The sequence below is a fragment of the Paramormyrops kingsleyae genome, chromosome 6 (assembly GCF_048594095.1).
Source record: "Paramormyrops kingsleyae isolate MSU_618 chromosome 6, PKINGS_0.4, whole genome shotgun sequence".
NCBI lineage: Eukaryota > Metazoa > Chordata > Actinopteri > Osteoglossiformes > Mormyridae > Paramormyrops > Paramormyrops kingsleyae.
Window position 1 is genome coordinate 33,001,685 of NC_132802.1, and position 20,204 is coordinate 33,021,888.

At 41.8% G+C, this 20,204-nt stretch overlaps 1 protein-coding gene across 3 annotated transcripts in view; it reads right to left on the minus strand.

Annotated features, from left to right (window-relative positions):
• Nucleotides 1-1,887: 1,887 nt before the first annotated feature.
• LOC111835174 (collagen alpha-1(XX) chain) overlaps nt 1,888-20,204 on the minus strand; it is a 60,833-nt gene continuing 42,516 nt past the window's right edge. For all 3 annotated transcript variants that reach the window (XM_072713089.1, XM_072713088.1, XM_072713090.1), the window contains exons 21-42: nt 18,514-18,630; nt 18,141-18,287; nt 17,972-18,028; nt 17,617-17,655; nt 17,364-17,502; nt 16,302-16,444; nt 15,594-15,703; nt 14,372-14,530; nt 13,984-14,061; nt 13,681-13,767; nt 13,248-13,301; nt 11,152-11,247; nt 10,993-11,046; nt 10,840-10,893; nt 9,883-9,936; nt 9,613-9,684; nt 9,160-9,195; nt 8,858-8,924; nt 8,469-8,657; nt 5,719-5,796; nt 5,462-5,620; nt 1,888-4,242 (exon numbers count right to left, since the gene is read on the minus strand). In XM_072713089.1, coding sequence (XP_072569190.1) covers nt 4,214-4,242; nt 5,462-5,620; nt 5,719-5,796; nt 8,469-8,657; nt 8,858-8,924; nt 9,160-9,195; nt 9,613-9,684; nt 9,883-9,936; nt 10,840-10,893; nt 10,993-11,046; nt 11,152-11,247; nt 13,248-13,301; nt 13,681-13,767; nt 13,984-14,061; nt 14,372-14,530; nt 15,594-15,703; nt 16,302-16,444; nt 17,364-17,502; nt 17,617-17,655; nt 17,972-18,028; nt 18,141-18,287; nt 18,514-18,630 — 2,018 coding nt within the window. In that variant the 3' untranslated portion in view covers nt 1,888-4,213. The remainder of the gene's footprint in view (nt 4,243-5,461; nt 5,621-5,718; nt 5,797-8,468; nt 8,658-8,857; nt 8,925-9,159; nt 9,196-9,612; nt 9,685-9,882; nt 9,937-10,839; nt 10,894-10,992; nt 11,047-11,151; nt 11,248-13,247; nt 13,302-13,680; nt 13,768-13,983; nt 14,062-14,371; nt 14,531-15,593; nt 15,704-16,301; nt 16,445-17,363; nt 17,503-17,616; nt 17,656-17,971; nt 18,029-18,140; nt 18,288-18,513; nt 18,631-20,204) is intronic.

The following is a 20,204-nucleotide window of genomic DNA, read 5'->3' on the forward strand; positions in this document are numbered from 1 at the left end:
ATTCGTCCGGTTTTTCTACTTAAATCGCTATTGTGAGTAGGATTATTTCTTCCGCATCTCATCCAACGACTCTTTTGCTAGTTCCAAAACGTCATTTTAATGCTGGCAATGGAGGCTTGAGCCGTTGATAGCAGACTAATGCAGTTAATAATGAAGTTATTAGAAAGAGAGCGAGAGAGACAGAGACACAGAGAAAGAGAAACAGAGAGAGAGAGCTTGTATGAATTAGGCTACCTCTGTGTGTCCCTCAACAGTGTTCTGAAGCACCGTCTCTAAACTGTAAGTCTGCTTTAAGATGCAGCGCTGTTATTACCTCGCTAGTGAGAAATGTCATGTGTAGCCTTTAAGTTGCTACACTAGGCTAACTGATAAAATCGTCAGGGCAGCGCTAACAACACGTTTTTTGTGTGAGTGTGTAACCGTAGTGTGCGTGTGCAAGGACGTGTCCTGTGTGCTGTATAGGCACTGTATGCTAATTTCCGTTATTACAGTTAACTATGCGAAGTGATATGGAACTGTAATGCGGTCAAGAGAGCTGCCTGGAACTACGTTCGCCGTGCGTTTCCCTGAAAATAATTGCACACCTCAGAACGTTCGTCAGCCAATCAGATTCAAGCATTCAACGGTCCCGTAGTATAATTTCAAATAATAACCGCTCCAAAGTAATAACGCATAGTCACGTGGTACTTTATCGTTTCGTGGAAAAATAAAAATGTTATTTTAAAACAAATATGCCAATAAAATGTTTCAAATTCATATTCATGTCCATGTCATTCATGTCATTTTCCTTATGTGGCAAGTAGCCGTGTAATAAGCGGGATAATGTACAGGCAGCCGGTAGTTATCGCGAAATAAGCCCCTTCAGTGTGATACAAGATCCTGATCACACTGTCGGGGCTTATTTCTGCGATAACTACCGGCTGCCTGTACATTATCCCTTACATGTAATTAATGTTATCTACTGTATGTCATTGAATATAATGTGTTGTCAATATTTTGATCAAGACAGCATCCCCAGTATCCACACAAGCTGTGTTGTTAATAATAACTAAACTAAAATGAAATTTCTCTAAGGTCTAGTTTTGTCTTATTGTCTCCAAAGTATATTGGTTTTCATGTCGGGGAACACCATTGCTTACTAGACAGAACTAGGCTATATATACTGTATCTGTAATTTGGTATCAGCAAGTGAACTTAAAAACTTCACTGAAATGTGTATAATTCTATACATACTCTACATTTATCATATAGTTGCACAAATATACCAGTAACATGCAGTAACTCTTGACAAGCAACCCCCTTCTCTGTTATTCAAACATTGCTTCTAATCGAAGACAAAACTTTTTTGTACGCCTGATTTACAAAATTTGTACAGTTAATATTGAAATGGACAGGTAGCGTATACATAGCTAAACATAAGAGGTCATACAAGATAATGGGAGAGGATGGATTTGACTGAATCTCTTAATGTATTTGTCCCTGTCCTTCTCGATATTGAAATCACAGTGATGCTCCTGTACAAAATCATAAAATATGAATAAAACCCAATCTTGTTATACAACAATGACAAGGTTGTACAATGGCTTGCTGCATCACTAGAGCTGGTCAAAGCCCTTATGGCACCCTGGTCAAGCTTCAGAGCTGGGGAACCCCTGCCTGAGGCAGCGGCCTATGCCGGTTGACTGGCACCACACGTGACAATTGTTCTTACAAGTGTGCATTTTGTTGAGTGTGAATGCCCAGCATGATTTGGCATCCTTGCTTACCTTTATAGGATACACATGGGCTGACCTCAAGAGGTCGAAGATTGATGAATAAATGTGAATGATTTTACTCTTCTCAGCATTAAAAATAAACGTGACTATATCAAAACACCACGAAGGAACATACATTTTATAGAACCATATTTATTTTTCATTTGTTCAGTTTTTTTTCCAATTTTCTTTCTATATTAGGGTGACCAGATAATCCATGTCAGGGAGGACACTCTGAGCTAGGACAGGAATTGTAAATTACCATTTCAATTAAACGGACTTGGATTTCACTTGAGCACCGAGTTCTTGCTGTGTGTTGATTGGTCAGTCTCCTATAAGCATGCATGTGTCACTAATGCTAATGTAAAACAGCTGGATGAGTCTTTCAGTCAAGGAAACAAACCAGTCAAAGCACAAGAAGAGCTGAACTCTTTAGCCGAGCACAGGAGCCTTTTAATTTGGAAGTAGTTTGTAAAACCCGAAGTAGCTCAAAGTGTCCTCCCTGACATGGATTATCTGGTCACCCTATTCTATATGTTTAAAACTATTTAAACAGATCTCAGAAGACAATGTATTTTTATAAAAGAAGATATCAAGCTGGGCTAGAAGGAAAGTACAGTCGACCCTTCTACATCGCAGGGGTTAAAGGGTGCAGGGCTGCAGGCCCCCCCTGCGATCAGGAAAAAAATATGTTTTTTGGTCCCCTTGGCAGGCAGATCGAAGTAAAGCGAGATCGCTGCCATACACACGCTTGGCATCCTCCAAACCAATACTGCAGATACATACATACGATATATGAGTTATTAAAATTTTGTGTGTATCTGCTGGTCTTCGTGTGTCATCAGAGGCTTTTTGCAAAACTCCCAAAAGCTCCCAAAAAATTCAAATAAAATTTCTTAAGCTGACTCCGTGATATATCAAAACTGTGATGTAGAGGGGTCGACTATACTGGTTCTGTAGTGTCACACAGTTTTAAGACATTCAATACAAAAAACTGAGAGCGCCTCTTTTGTATAGCTCATATGGCTTCCCATCTGTTTGTGATGAAGGGACGATATCAACACCAAAACAGTCTCAAAAGTATAGCACAGCTGAATGTTTTAAAGAGTGGTTATGTTATATTATCAATTTCAGAATTAGGTGCGCAGTTGCTATTGTTCAACCATTATGTATAATGCTATGAAACAATTTTCATACAAAACTCACTTAAATGTATACTGCACAATACAATTACAAACCACATCAGTCTTTGGTTATAAAGAGCATTTCACAACAATAAACTAAAAGGAAAAGCTAAACGAAAAACATGGAATGGCATTAATTTTCAGCAACAAAAACACTACCTGCTGTTTAACAAAATGAGATGAGTTAAGACGTAAAGTACATATTAAATATTCAAAAAATATATGTAATGGTCATCACAGTGTATGGTTTATCAATTAAACAAATCTATGCATTGTAATTTTACTTCAGACAGTGTAAATACACTTTTAAAGTACATTTAAAATTTGATTTTTGTTATATTATATAAATATGAGAACCAGAAGCAATTGACAAATTACGTATATTTCAGTGCCTAAGTAGTTCTTTTTCAAATCACAGACATTTTTTTTCTATAAAATGTTTCTTATAGGAAATCCCTTTCATACTGGAAAACAATTTTTTTAAAAGGTATAAATAATAAATACCAACACATATGAAAAACAAAATCAAAAACATTTGAATGTGTAGCTTTCATATATAAAATACATTTTTATAATACCCTTAAAGATAAATATTTCTGACCCAGTCTTAGACTGATAAACACAACATTTCAGTAGTGTTAACAAGCTAAGCATTTGGGGCAAGTACAGTTTCTTTTCTGCGAGTGCATGATCTAATCCAATACTCTAGAACTGGGGTGGACAGTTCTAACAAATAAGGCACTTGGTGAGGAAAATATCAGGTGCAATTATATCCTCCTGAGACCCCACCCATTCATTTATGTCCATTGCAGTGGACATTTTCACATGCTGTGAAATTAAAAATAAAAATGAATTTGAAAAAATCTAAATTGTAAGATGTCTTATTTCCTCCAAAGACAAATAACCTACAATTTTAAGATACTTTTTTTCCTTGGGTCACAGGAGGATATAGGGTTTAAAATAATGCCTTAAATCGTGCCATTGAGGGCAAAGTTGAAACCAGAATTTCCTACCTGCGATCTAATCCTTTCTGACTGTTACAAATTCATGCAAAGGCATTTTCTATCCCTCCCACTAATTGCTAATGCCTGACTGACGGCTCTAGCAGCCATATCTGTTAGCTGTTCATCTCATTGCTGGTTTTTGTCCAGAAATAAGTCTTTGCTCAAAATAAAGTACTTTCAATTTCAATAAGAAACAAAGGAACTGTATCCGAATGGGCTGAGACTTGGGATGAACGCGGGACAATTGTGGAATGGAGTCATCCACCAGCATTCAGGGCTGGAGACTGTAGTATGCATCTTCTGAAGAATGCAAAGAGAGTGGAATGTATTTGCATTAATATGAAATATTAAATTGGTCTCTATAACAACTAATACTAAGGGCGCTTTTCCACTGCAATGGGTACCATACTTTTGGTTTCTCATGAAAGTATCAAAAGTACAGTATTTCAAAGTGTTGTTTTTCCATTGGTGTAAAAACTGGTACAGGTGCTAAATTGTCACAATGCAAGGCCGGGTATCGTTAGGGTTGGATGTTGCGATACTAATACCAACATCAACTCAAACATTCAAGGACCACAATAGTCAGCTGACTATTTTTCATACTGTCCAGACATTATATCGCGGAGGGTTTCAGTTTCACTAAAACATTTTCACTACCTTTCACTAAAACATAACTTTGTCATAGGAAACAAAACTTAGCAAGCATTGCAATTTTGATGATTGTTACTTTACAAGATGTATGTTTAAAAAAATCAGTTTACAGCTTACCACTGCTACTTTTACATGAGCTCTGCACGTGCTTTCCAAGCCAGTAATCATTTTTATCCTTGCAGTTTAAGGTACTCACAGATGGCTTTGAGAGAAATTTATTCTGAGCTCCTTTTTTGCTTTATAAATGTCACAATATTTATTACAACAAAATCACATTATGATATTTTAATTTTTTCAAATACATTTTTATTTCTTGTCATACCATCCAGGTCTACTTCTGATTCTTTCAACCAGATCGCTATTAAAGCTTTGATCTCTTCATTTGTCCCTGCATACATTATTATTACTTTTTTTTAACAGTTGTTTGTAACTTTTTTCAAGACGGCAGTTTTGTTTTTCAGAGGCAAGCTGTCTGCATAACCAAATCGCCAATGAACATGTTTGCAAGTCCCATCCCAAAGTACCGAAATACCAAAGAAGTACCCCAGCTGGTTTGGTACTTTAGGTACTGGAACTTTTGGTACTGCTACTCGACAAGTTAATGGAATTGGGAAAGTACCGAAAGATCCATTCCAAAAGTATGGTACCTGGTGTGGTGGAAAAGATCCCTAAATGAAAGGTACCCTTTTTAGACTTCTGGGGGGCATTTTGTAGTCTACATTGAAAACAAGCTTCCAGAATTTAATTCCCATATTAATTCCCATAATGCTCCAGGGCAGTATCATGTTGAAAAACATCTCTATGACAAATTCAACCCTCAGATGTTTGTTGATGCTGTAATCTACCACTTTACGAGCATTTCCTGTACCTGCTGCATTACTCCTTCTGTTGCAGCCACTGCTGTCACATACACCAGGGGGTCCCATTTCCCCACGCTGGCCAATGGCTCCAGGTGGCCCAGCGTCCCCAGGATTCCCATCCGGACCTCGAGGCCCTGTGTCGCCTAGCTTGGACTCACCGGGCAGACCTGCTCATGCACACGATGTTGGTCAATGGTGGGACTTTGATAGAGGGATGTTACAGAGCCGGCATTAGCATTGTCACTGAGAAAAATGACACTCTCACCTGGTAATCCCTTAATCCCCTTGGGCCCCTGTACATTGGCCCCTGCATTACCCTTTCCCCCAGGAATCCCCCTCCGCCCTGGAGGAGACAAACAGGATGATTTGTTAGACCACTTACTAGACCATTTATTTTGAATAGCTGAATACAATTAAAAGTTAATACCACACCATGGTTTATTCTCTTATATAGCAGAAGCCCTTAGTACAATTTCCCTCATTTCCAAATATATTTTTCAGGCAATCTCATCTTGATTGTTTGTATTGTAGCACCGGCGGGGCATATGTCCCAGCATGCCCCGTGTGCAACAGTAAATAGCTCTTGTTGTGTTGTTGTCAATATTAATGTTAATGGTTGCATTTCCCTATTGTCGCGAGTGTGTTTGCCTGTGTCTTGTGTGTACCTGGTCCGATCCTCGCACGTTAGCTTGTGCAAACCTCCCACCGTGTGCACATCTTGCAGTTGGGCGCAAGGTTATAATAGTTTTGGATTTTTCATTATAGTTTAGTTTTATTTAGTTTTGACCTTTTTTCCCTCTAATTTAGTTAGTTTTAATTAGTTTTTAGAGCAGGTTTGCTAGTTTTAGTTTTAATTTTTTCAAAATGCTTAGTTTTAGTTTAGTTTTTATTAGTTTTAGTATTAGTTTTCATTTTTCAGACTTTGGGTTATTTGTCAGGTGCAGGATTCAAAAAGATCAGTAAGTATTGTGTAATAAAACTCAACAAAGGAAACCATTTCAAAAAGTGTATTCAGTTAGTTTTGAACAACCAACCATCCACAACAACCAATAGTCTACAAGATAGCAGCTTAAGTGCAAAATGTGTGTGATACTGCTTCTGATGTTGGATACAGGTAGCGTGCCTGGTACAAATCAAAATAGCCCATAGACTAAAGACACACATGAACATAAGAATATAAACCCATTCACGAAGCACACGTCACATTTCTTGACAGCCAGGAGTCTCAGGGAGCTCAATCTGAGAAAAACATTAACAAACTCAAAAACCATTGCATTGTCTAAGCATGGAAACCCAGACTTCCCTCTCTCCGGCAACTTCCTCCAGCTCCTCTGGGGAAATCCCGAGGCGTTCCCAGGCCAGCGGAGACATATAGTCTCTCCAGCGTGTCCTGGGTCTTCCCCGGGGGCTTGATGCTGATGTGCTTTTTTTTTTCTATGTTAACCATACGTCCAATATTGTAAACAAAAAGGAAATGAAGTCTTGTGGTGTTCCTGCGTATTTACTAACCAGCAGCTGTTTGGTCGTCGGTGAAAGCAGTCCATTATGGTTGTCTCCTCCTTCCCGGTGCTACTTGGCCGGGATGTTGCTTCTCTTTCAGGGGAGCTAATCAGAGAGGCTACTTGGTCAAGGTACTCGCGATTAGCCGTCTTATGCGAGCTTCTCAAGTGGACTTTCAGATTTGTGGGGGTTTTTCCCTTGAGAAGTATCCCACATATTTTGTCACCTGTTTCTACAATGCACCTGCTCTTATCTGTCTCGCTGTCATAGTCAAAGAAATTCCAGATAGGACTCTGCCGCCTTCTCCCAACTTTTGTCGTTGCCATTTTTCCAGGTAATGCAGTGAGCAAAAGCCGACTGTAAACAAGAAGTGATGGACAGAGAGGTGCAGTACGGTGCCGCCAGCTCACGTAAAACTGCTAGAGCGAAATAAATCGACTTACAAATAAATTGACAAGGACGAAAACGAAGGACATTTCATCTATAATTTCAGTACGTTTTAGTTAGTTTTGTCAACGCACAATACAGTTATAGTCAGTTATCGTTTTTTCTTTTAATTGTCGTTTTTATTTATTTCAGTTAACGAAAATGTTTTTTCAATTCTAGTTTTCGTTATTTCGTTCGTTTTCGTTGACGATAATAACCTTGGTTGGGCGTTTGACAACCTTGTGTTTCCCATCTGTGTTTTTGGTTCGGTTCTTGTTGGTTGCCTGATGTAGTCCTTTCAAGGACTGCGAATAAAGAGCATGTTCTCTCCAGCAAGCAAGTCTCCATGTCTTTCTCTGCTCCTGCGATGCCTCGGTCCGCCCGAACACCACAGTAGGTTTATAACATATGTACAGTTGCCCCTCCAGATTGTTAATTTGACATTCGTTCTGGTCATTCACGTTTGCCATGAAAAATTAAATGGGAATATTTTTGGAGATCGCAGAAACTCACAGACAACACGTAAGCCAAAAACGATTTTTGATTTGGATCACATTAAGTCATATACATAAATATTAGTGATATATAATATTTGTTAGTTTAAGTGCATACGATATCATTAATATTAGAAGTCTTGGCTTGGGTCTTGAATCTTTGTCTTGGTAACCAGCCTCACTCACGTGTTAGCTGTCTTTGTGACTGTGGAATCTCACGATTCTTGCAGTAAATTGTAAACTGTTCAGTGTCTGTATTTTTCCATTTTTAATAATGGGTCCAAAATGTAGTGCTCCTTGTGCGTAGAGTAGTAACTTTGTACATACAGGTGAATCATTTAGATGGTTTGTATATCATATAAAAATTGGAAATGACATAGTAATATAACATGCCAAGAGTACAGTACTGTTGGTTTAGATATTGGACTTATGTTATCATTCAGGCTAGCAGACTGTTATGGGTTGAAGATAGGGGAGCCCAATTATTAGTCGCAAATTCGTGGGAAACTTCCACCCCTAACCCTTGTCATTGTGAAGGGGTGACAACATATGTCTTTTAAACAATTAGTTTACACAAAGTCATCCACTGTCTTACCTTGTTCCCCAGGGTATCCTGGCTTTCCAGGGTTTCCCCTAGTACCTGGATTTCCCTGGCCCCCCCTGGGTCCCGGAGGCCCTCTGGTGCCTGGAATGCCGAGCTCTCCTGGGGGGCCCATGGGCTCCTGCTGCGGCACAGGCTTTCGGCTGATCTCATGCAGGGCAGACTCCAGCTTCAGAACTTCATCTGCCAAGAAAAAATATCCCATTTTAATGGTGCTGCAATAATGCATTAGTGTGAAGAAAGAAACCAAACAAACGTACTTCATAAGCTTAAAGTATTGTTTTATGAAGGGAATTATTTAGCAACAGAATCATCTTTGTATTACAGTCTATTTCTCATTGTTGTATGGAATACTAAAGAAAACATTAAATATCAATACATACCGTGTACTAGCTGTTCACAAGCCTGAGTAACCAGCTGGTAAATACTGGCAAGCGACTGTGGCTCCCCCTGGGACACAAAGCAAAATATTCACAATCGACGAGACAAATCCTGGCTCAGCTCTCTACCATGTGTCTCTACAGAACTAATACATAATATTTATAAAAATATTTTATCTCATTGGCATCCTACCCAGCATGCCCTATACTACCAGGAATAGAGCCCCCTGAAATCTCGATTGGGATAAGTGGTTAGAAGATGTATGGAAAGATGGATAGATGAATGGATGGATGGTCTTTCTTACCTTCTCCCCTCTCTCTCCTTTGTTCCCAGGAAGACCCTGAGGGACAAGAAGCACAGTGATATTAATAATCAATTATTCTTTGGCCTAGAATCATCTGCCTTGTTTCTACAATTCAGATGTTCAATGTAACTCATCCTCCTTTCATCTGAGTGACCGGAATGCATGAATACACAGCATTGCTAATTGCCATAAATGGTTTTCTATATGACTTTTTCTATATGGTGACAGACTCATTATAATTTGTTTTTCATATACAAATGTCAGGTGAGTTTCTAGTTGTTGAAAAGATCCAGGGCTAAGTCAAGTTTAACCGGGGTTTTTCTTCTTTTGAAAGAAGATTGGCATCGGGGCTAAAATACTCGGGGCTATAGCCCCGGGTGATTGGACCTAATGACGACCATGACAATTGTAGTCACTCTAGATGCCAGAAATATTAGGATTCAATCAACTCACTGTTGGTCCCACTGGACCTAGTGCTCCTCTTTCGCCCATGGGTCCAGGAAAGCCTGGTAATCCTTGAAACCCCTACAATTAGAAGTGGGGTGGGGGGGGGGTGTTGAAATAAGTAAAAAGGCATTTCTTTCATGGAGTCAAGATCTTTGAAAGGCAGCATTAACCATACCATAGTGGTTAGGGAGTCACTGACATTGAATGTGTGTGGTGTAAAGTTACACACCTAGAATGCAGTTAGGCAATCTCTTCAGAAGCAATGGATTCTCTTACCCTTGGTCCTGGTATCCCAGGGCTACCCATGTTGCCTTCCACACCTCGCACTCCCTGGGGATCGAAGAAATAAAAAAAAAAAAAATACATCAGAGATGGAGAGCACTGGATGAGGGCAGAATCCATCTCACAGCCAGCTTTCTCGTATAAACTAGCGGGAAAAACATCAGTTTCTCCATTCACCTTCAAACTGTTTCTTCTAATGAAGACTGTACTGAAGAATCATCAATATTGAGCCGCTACCCTGATTACAGCACACAATCAATTTAAGTAATTTGATCATAAATGTAACTCCTGCAAGCATGGGCCTATTATAAAAGTCCAGTTAAAACATGGTAAATGGACTACATTTATGTAGCACTTTTCTACTCCTACTAGTACTCAAAGCACTTTATAATACATGCCTCACATTCACCCATCCACACACCAGTGGTGGAGGCTGTTATGCAAGGTGCCAACCTGCACACCAGGAGCAATTTGGGGTTCAGTGTCTTGCACAAGGACACTTTGATGGGGTCAGGAGGAACCAGGGCTTGAACCTGCAACCCTCTGGTTGCTGGCCGATAGCAGTACCTCCTGCGCCACCATGACTTAATGATGTGACTTTCAGCACATCATTTTGGAGGGATGGAGCCACCACAAGAAAAAGAGTGAATCTATTCCTACTCTAATACAGCACAACTTTGTTATGCTTCTCCGAATAGTCCAACTAAAACCCATACATTCCTGAAGGCTTATTACCCTGGAGGACTTTGTGTAAACTAATTGTTTAAAAGACATATGCTGTCACCCCTTCACAATGACAATGTTATGATGCAGCCACATGTGTATAAATATAGCCAGGCTGATGTGCTTGTGGCTTATTTACCAGAAGAGGTCACTATACTGTCCATATACCGGTGACGCAATCACGCATACTCCCACATTAGATGACATGTAGTAGGTTTGAGCTCTCACCTTGGGACCTGGGTTTCCCTCATTGCCTTTGGGCCCCAGAGGACCTGGTAGTCCCTAAGAGCACACATGAAAAAGAGAAGCAGAGAATTAAGAAATTACATGATACTTTAAAAGGGTTCCGTCGGATGCAGGAGGATGGAGCGGATGCATCACCTGGCGTCCAGGCTTCCCAACCTCTCCCTTTTCCCCTCTCGCTCCTGGTGGACCCTTCAAACCAGAGAACATGCAATTTCAAAAACTCCTGATGTGTGTCTGCTCCAAACAAGCAGGAGTCTCCACTGAAATCACTAGGAAGAGTCTGGAAACACCTACTATTCGCCCCTGGACCGTCATCGCCCGGGGACCATGAGAGCCAAGGGGCCCCGGCCCCCCCACTGGCCCCGCTTTTCCTGGAGGACCCATTTCTCCCTGCACAGGAAAAGGAGAGAAGATTAGCGGGAGGAATCAAATGTCACAGTACAATCACAAACTGTAGTATAGCTCCATGGATTAAACACAGTTTGCAGATTTCCCTGTTCAAACACACCTACTATACCTGGTAATTAGCTGATTAAGATGTGTTTGAGCAGGGAAATCTGCAAACCGTGTTAGATTCTGGCCCACCAGGACTGGATTTGGGGAACCTACAGGAATAAGGCAGAGAACAACCCAGGATGGGGCACCAACCAATTGTGGGGCACACTCTCACACCATTCACTCACACATACACAATGTATCTCCAATTCCCCTTTTGGATTGCAGAAGGGGGGACCCACAGCAACATCGGAAGAACATGCAAACTCGACACACATGAAGACTCAAACCTTGGACCCAGAAGTGTGAGGCAACAGTGCTAACCACTGCACTTCCATGGCACCCTCATTACATCATGTTGCAGTTAATTTTACAGTGGAACCTCGGATTACGAGTAACGGGGTTTACGAGTGTTCCGCAAGACGAGCAAAGATTTTTAATACATTTTGACTTGGAAACCGAGCAAGTCCTGGTTTATGAGCGCCAAGTATCATCAAAAATCATATGGCACACATGCGCTCCTTGTTTTTCTTGTTTTTACGTGCGCTCGGCTTCAAAACAGGAAACGCACGCGTGTGCTTCTTGTTTTGACGCCGAGCACACGTCATCACAACTGAACCAATGGTTATTCACTTTCTCATGTTGCGGAATTGTGGGTAATCGTCTCCCATGCTCGGTCTCAGTCGGCATGCCTCACTCGTATAGTCAAAATTTAGTAGAAAAGCACCACCTGAATAAGGGTGTAGCAGTGCGAGCGATGAATCTGTTTAACGACAATGCAATGTCCACATTTTTGCTAAATCGAAAAGGGCGCAAAAGAGGCTGTCATTGGATGGGTTCCTTGTTAAAGTCGCACAAACAGAAAAAGATTCCAGTGAGCCAACAGATAGCAGTGATTCCGTTAATTATAGTGAAAGTTGTCCTACAAAATAACCCTCCTCTTCTCCTCTCTCGTCTCCCTCACACCATCCACGATTCTTTTCAAAGGTAAAGCGCAGGTTAATTTGTTTTATGTATTTTTACTTTATATTTTGTATTAATAATTTTATATGAATATTTTTGAGTTGTGGAACAGATCATATGAGTTTCCATTATTTCTAATGGGAAAATTTGCTTTGATATACATAAGAACATAAGAACTATACAAACGAGAGGAGGCCATTCGGCCCATCGAGCTCGCTTGGGGAGAACTTAACTAATAGCTCAAAGTTGTTAAAATCTTATCTAGCTCTGATTTAAAGGAACCCAAGGATTCAGCTTGCACTATGTTATCAGGAAGACTATTCTATACTCTGACTACACGCTGTGTAAAGAAGTGCTTTCTTAAATCCAGTTTGAAATGTTCTCCCGCTAATTTCCACCTATGGCCACGAGTTCTTGTATTTGAACTAATGCTGAAGTAACTATTCGATTGAACAGCATCCAAACCTGTTAGAATCTTATAGACCTGGATCATGTCCCCCCTCAGTCTCCTTTGCTTGAGGCTGAACAGATTTGGATTACAAGCATGTTTCCGGAACGAATTATGGTCGTAAACCAAGGTACCACTGTACTTGAATAACTTAAAAAAACAAGATTAAAACAAAATTTACGTGTAATGGATGGATGGATAAAGCACCAAAATTGCTCTGGTCTTATGCCTGGAAATCAGTTTAACCTCATTCTTGTTTATAAGATGCTTAGACAAAAAATGAAGGGCGACGGAAGCCACAGACATTTCTGGAAAATGGCTTCTGGGATGTAGAAACGGGGATCCATTTGGCAAGTATAATTACAGAGATGCTGCTTCAATCCCTATATAAAGAGGTAAATTCTCTGGTTGGCCAGTTGTAAATGTGATGCGGACATGTTTTCTCAATATGTGTAGCGGACGGGACCCTGCTGTGACCTCTGACCTTCTGGCCTTGCTCTCCTTTCTGCCCCTTCTCACCACGGGGACCGGGTTTGCCCTAAGGTACATGAGAAATACATCAGTCAAATTACTAAATTAAAGATACATAAATTCGCAGAAACAATAATTTACAGTAAGCACAGACGCGACAATGCTTTATAAAGTGCTTCAAAATGCTGAAGTTCAGTGACATGATCAATTCCAGCCTCATAAAGTTGCCTATTCTAATACGAAAAGGTTTGCAAGATGCTTTGAAGAGCCTCTTCAGGAAGTACAATGGACTGGTTCCTTTGAGAACACCAAAAATGATCTGACACATTAAGGAATGACCACGTCCATCTTGCAGAAAGACGGCAGGGCGGTATGGAGCCAAATGGAGTGAGTGTAGCTGTATGCGTGTCTTCCTGAGTTGAGCCAATGAAAACATGAGGACTCACCGGAGGACCAGTCGGCCCTGGGGCTCCGGGAACATTAGAGGTGCACGTGCATGCATATGCAGGGGTGGGGCAGCTTTCCTCATCTCTCTAGGGGTAAGATGACAGCAGCAATCCATCAGAAACACAGTCCTTCATCCATTCCATGTTTCATTGATTTCTACCTTCCACTCGTTTAGTCATGCCTGGCTTAGTCACTTTCACTTTTCACACACAGGCTCCTGCGCCGAACGACACGCTGCGAGAGGGTTAGTGCTCAGGCCAGGTCCTGGAGCAGATAGGGCGGAGTCAACCAGCATGGCTCACCTGGGCTGGAATGTCACAGCAGGTGTCTTCTGAGGCCCAGGTGGTGTTGCACACAATCTCAAAGGACTGCAGCTGAAACTGAACACCCGCATACCACAAGGGTTCAGATTACTGTCTCACACACACACTATTTTCAGCCTTTATCATTGTTTTAGTCAACCTGCATTAAATTCGGTTTGTAATTTCTCTTTTTCGAGCCAATATATAGCAAATAAAAATACCTAGAGAAACAAAGTGTCACACAGTTTAATAAGAGAAAGAGAGAGAGTACAGGTGAAATGTAGACATCTTGTGTTTTATATCAGATCCCAAGGCAGCAGCCCATCAGAACTTCCATAGGTGACTGCTGAGTTGGGTGAACATCAAAGGACGGCAGCAGGCAACCCACTGAGGCAGAGCCGCTGTGCGGGCCGCGAGTCCTGAGCAGCTTGCCGAGCATCTCAAAGCCATCAGTGGGGAGCATCCCCAGGGGCCGGGCCGGCCAGTCCGCCACGTGCTGGCAGTCCACCGACAGGGAGACGCTCACCTGGCTGACAGACAAGTGCACCTGGCCAGGTGACAGGACCATGTGAATATTTATTACCATCATCATCATCTTCATCATTGCCCTGCTGCAGACCGACACAAAACTCATCACTACAAAAATATTGTGAACCTGGCTACCTCCTGGAAAGTTAATGCTGAGAAAAGTTTGTAAAATGGAACGTCTATAAAAAAAGTCATACGACAAAATGTACCACATGACCCAGGTCATTTATGTTGTCCATATGTCACTCTTTTCCATTATACAGTGCTTTTCTAAAGCAGTCTAAACATATAACACGATATTCGGATCGGTATCGGCGCCGATCCAGACCTATTTGATGGATCGGGTATTGGTCATGTGTGACCGATCCACGTCCTATACTTATTTATTTAGTTTTTGGCAATCAATCTCACAACAGCTCTTTCCCATGTTACATGTGTTTTTTGCGGCATTCAAATCGAACCCTATCGCTGCCCCTCAGTCTTTTTTGCTACTACAGTGACTTCCGCCTGCTGTGATGTCATGCACATACCCTTCGCAGTACGAGCAGCGTAAGATAATATCTGGTGAGTATTTTACGCTTTTAACAGAAACCAGTAGCACAGCGATTTGCAATCTATGTAAAATAAAGGTGGGAATAGCGTTTAATGGACAATCCCATTTAACAAAGCGCACGCAACTGCGAGACAAAACAAAGCAACGGATGATTTGGGAGTCGCTAACTTAATTGGACTGTTTTGCGAACTCCCGGCAGCTTGTGATACAAGAGGGGCTCCCATTGCAACAAAAGTGTAACTGTGCTGACGCCAATGGGAAAAAAACTGTGTTAAAATGTTAAGCATTTGCCACTTGTGTATACTTGCATTGAAGATATTCATATTGAACTGCAAATGCCTCAAAAACGCTTAAAACAAACGAGGTGGAACAGTACGTTATGTATGTTTGTAGTAGCCTAATTAAATATTTTTGTCATACATTTTTTCCATCTGTATTTACTAGCTTAAAAAAATTTATATATAAAGTATAACAAAGTAAAAAGAGCTCTTGTATTGCTCATCTCTAATCACAACAACCAATCACATACCTTGTGGAAGCTACCATAGAAGAGGCGGTGCACCTGGGGTTGGTCAAACATTAGCTCCTGCACCTCCCCCCGATAGTCCAGGCTGAAGTACAGCAGTTGTTTCCTAGCAGCTGAGAAGGGGGTTAAGAGAAGGCAGCCACACATATGAGGGCAAGAGAGTGTTTCAGCAGCTGACCGAGTAGTAAATCATTTCTTGACTAACTGGGCTGCTTTCAATTACCTCAGACAAAATAACAGTTCAGTGTAAAAGAGGGCAGATTTATCTTTGACCAACACTGATATTGTAGAGGTCTTGAGAGCCATTTCCTAATTCATAATTAATTTAAATGTTCAGTTCTTTATCAAATGCTTCAGTGCCTTGTGGATTTACCAGCATATGGTTCTTTATTCTTCCTGATTTTGTATTATAATAATCCAAATTATGTGCTACACTGAATAATTCCCTGGTATTTTTACTACAAGATTCAGGTTAAATGTCTACTACATTTCTGTGCTCATTACTGCCTTTTGGCAATAACTTTTGCCTTTATATGGGAATGTTTACTCTGTTTTACAGTATAGACACATATGTCTGGAATCTTCACTATCTCTATGTCCGAGTAATTCTGAGAGTGTGCTAAGACATGGTCACCTGCTGAGCCACTGACAGCTGCAGTATATCGACTGCCCACCCACGCCTCACCCTCCCGTCCCTCTTCCGAGACTCACGGTCGAGCGCCACTCCCATCTTGGGCTGATAGTCGATGTCTGTGATCTGCCAGAGGGCGAAGGGCTCCTGTGGCGTGCCCTGGAGCAGGCGGAAGACCATGCTGACCGTGTGCTCCGGGGAGAGCCCTGCGGGGTGGGTGTGGCTGACAGATGGAGAGGGACGAATCAGGAGTGAGGGGCAGAGCATCCATGGGCAGGGCAGCCCACTAACACGGACAGAGGCTGGCACTGAGATGGACACTGACATGGGGCATAGTGGAGCTTTTCCACCGCCACCAACAACCGAGCCATACCGCAAACTGATGGCTTTCCATTGTAAATTATGCAAGCTGTATCCACAGTAACATGACCCTGCCTACTAGCAGGGCCAAAAATGACCAAACCGAGCTGGTTGCATCACCACCATCAGATCAAAATGCATGGAGATACCAGTGACATGCATAGATATGCATGAACTACCTGAAGGGAAAAAAAGTGGTATCACACATCACAATGTATTGATGCATTCCCAATAACTGGAAACTTCAACATTTCCAATCACCTACTTAAAAAGTACTATAGTACAGCTGAATGGAATGGATTCGTTGCAAATTTATGCAAGCGAATGCTAATTCCACTAGCGTTTGATGCTAAAATTGCACGACGATTCTCACAGATGTGCTAGTGGAAATTAGCACATGGCACAAATTGTGAACAGTAAATAAGTGTCTCTTCAGTTTTACATCACTGTTGCACTCCAAACCCAGCAAGGCCTTTACCAAGCCAACCTTTCCGCAGTGCAAAAACCGAAATGAGCTGGAACTGTGCTATAACTAGTCACTCATCACAGTAAGCCTTGGGAATGGCTTGGCTCCTGTATACCAGTAGAAAAGCACCATAAGACACAGAGAGACACAATCAATGCACAAACAGGTGCACACACAAACACTCATGGACACTACAAACATGTGCAAGTCCATGCATGAACACAGCAAAACAGACAGTGTTAGGGGCTGGGAAAAACAAGGAGTGGACGGCCCTATAGGGACCGCCTACCACTCCTCGTGGCTCCAGTGTTCTCACCGCGTCCGCTGCGTGAGCTGGATGTCCTGGTAGAGTGTATAGCTAGGCAGGGTGCTGAAGATGAAGGTCTCCGTGGCGATGCCCTCCACGGATGCGTGGGCCCTTGGTGTCAAGCCAAAGGCCTCCATCATATCAAAGCCTGCAGCACAAAGAAAAAGTACTCTCAGGTTGCATCAGGACGCAGCTTTCCAAATGTGATCAAATAAATTGCAATCAGAGGAACAGCACCATAAAACTGAATCTGTACTCTTACCTTTGATAACACTGTTTCTGATGGTTACCTCTGGACATACTGCAAAGCAGAAAAACCCTTGTAATGAGGTCTGTTGTCCCATTTAAACACAATCAGGGTACATGGGCTTTTATACCACGTCAACTTCAGAAGGACAATATACAGATCCCGAATATGTGCTCTCCTTTGATAATTTAATGTTAGCACACTATCACAAAGTACCATTCAGATTCATATTCAAAGGAAATTGCTTCATTATGCAGAAAACTGCAGGACCAAGAAAACCATCGTCATTATGTGGAATGAGGCCTTTGCCAGAAGACTCTCTTTACCAAGAGGCTTCATTGTAACTGAGCTGTGAAAATGTGAAGTTCACCTTCATTATGAGCCAGGGGCTGTCTGGGATATAAAGGTGGTCCAGCGGGTGTGGGGGCTGTTTGGAGAGAATAACAAATCTCACAAAAAAGCAAGGGAGGGGGGGGTCTACAGTGAGGGAAAATTAAAAATGTTCAGCTGAAGGGTGACACACACTCGGGGTAGCTGACCCGTGGAGTGAAGAATGGTGACTGCAGTGCCCTCTATTGTGCCGAGACGGGAGTGGATGCTTATGCGATACATAGACTCAGGCTGCAGGTTGGAGAAGCAGTGGGAGCTGCTGGAAGCCTCAATGACATCTTCCTTTATCTTGTGGTCTGTGCTCAAAGACATAGCAGACAAACACAGACAGTAGAGACATAAGGAAGAGAGAGGCACACATAGGGCTTTACATTAAGAATGGCCAGCTGCTTTATTAACCTACGTTTCATGATTATTAATGAGCATACCTTACTCACACATTATTAATGAACACAGTATTAGTGCTGGATCATTTCTATAAGGAACATTTTTTTAAAAAATCAACGAAAGGGAGAGTAGTACCTCTAAGTGACTGGATAACGATGCGGTATTCCGTGACAGCTAGCACGGGTCTCCAGGACATGCAGAGGCTGGAGTGGTCAGAGTGGACCACGGTCGCGCTGCTGACTCGCAGGCTGGCTATAGTACGAGGGAACATGGGAAGCGGAGTGGCTGATGATGTACAGTATTTCTGGCGATATACAACAGTGATGCAAAAATCCAGGTATAACATTCATTGTCACGGACTCGAGCGGAGAAGGCAAGGGGGGCGAGGCATGGAGCAGGCAGGAACAGAATGTGGACGACCCATTGGCGGCTCACAGGACACAACAGGGGTTTATTAACAAAACAGAAAACACTAGGGACACTACAAAATAAATGGAACCCAAGGGGTCAAAACCAAAAGGGATAAAAAAAAAAAACTAATTACAAAAGGGTCAGGACAACAAGGGGCAGGCAGGGTACAAATAAGAACATAAGACATTTACAAACAAGAGGAGGCCATTCGGCCCATCAACTTAAGTAATAGCTCATAGTTGTTAAAATTTTATCTAGCTCTGATTTAAAGGAACCCAGGGTTTTAGCTTGTGCTACACTAACAGGAAGACTATTCCATACTCTAACTACACGCTGTGTAAAGAAGTGTTTTCACAAATTCAGTTTAAAATGTTATCCCGCTAATTTCCACCTATGGCCACGAGTTCTAGTATTTAAACTAATATTAAAGTAGCCATTTGGTTGAACAGCACCCAGACCTGTTAGAATCTTATATACCTGGATCATGTCCCCCCTTAATCTCCTTTGCGTGAGGCTGAACAGATTCAGCTCAGCTAACCTCTCCTCATAAGACATTCCTCTAAGACCAGGAATCATTCTTGTAGCCCTACATTGAACCTTTTCCAGGGCAGCAATGTCATTTTTAAGGTATGGTGACCAAACCTGCACAAAATATTCTAGGTGAGGTCCTACCAATGAATTGTATAATCGTAGCATCACCTCCCTTGACTTAAACTCCACACACCTAGTGACGTAACCCAACATCCTATTGGCCTTTTTAATTGCTTCCCCACACTGGCGAGAGTGGGACCTGGAAGCATCAACATACACACCGAGGTCTTTCTCATAAAGAGCTACCTTTATTTCAGTGGAACCCATAAAATATCTGTACTTTATATTTCTGCTCCCTGCATGGATTACTTTATCAGCCCAGTCACTAATTAAATCAAGATCCTATTGTAGCCTCTGTGCTGCTAGTTTAGTATCTGCTACACCACCCACCTTGGTGTCATCTGCAAATGTAACCAGTTTACTGTATGCATTGGTGTAAATATCATTAATGTAAATTAGGAACAATAATGGTCCTAAAATCAAACCCTGTGGTACCCCACTAGGAACACAGGTCCACTGCGACATTGTGCCTCTAATAGCTACCTGCTGCTTCCTGTTCTATTAATTACAGAACACATACATCAACATTGGCATACAGACATTTAACGTCAATGACTCCAGGAGGAACAGAAAAGGATCAGGAACTTAAATACAAAAGGTTAACAAGGATAATACCGGACAGTTGAAAACAGTTAACCAATCGGGAAGGGAGCAGGACAATGGGCAAACAGGGAATACACACAAGGGCAGGCACAAGAACAGGCAACAGGTGGGACTAATAATTAACTCAAGGAACTCAGAAACTAAACAGCGAAACTAACTTA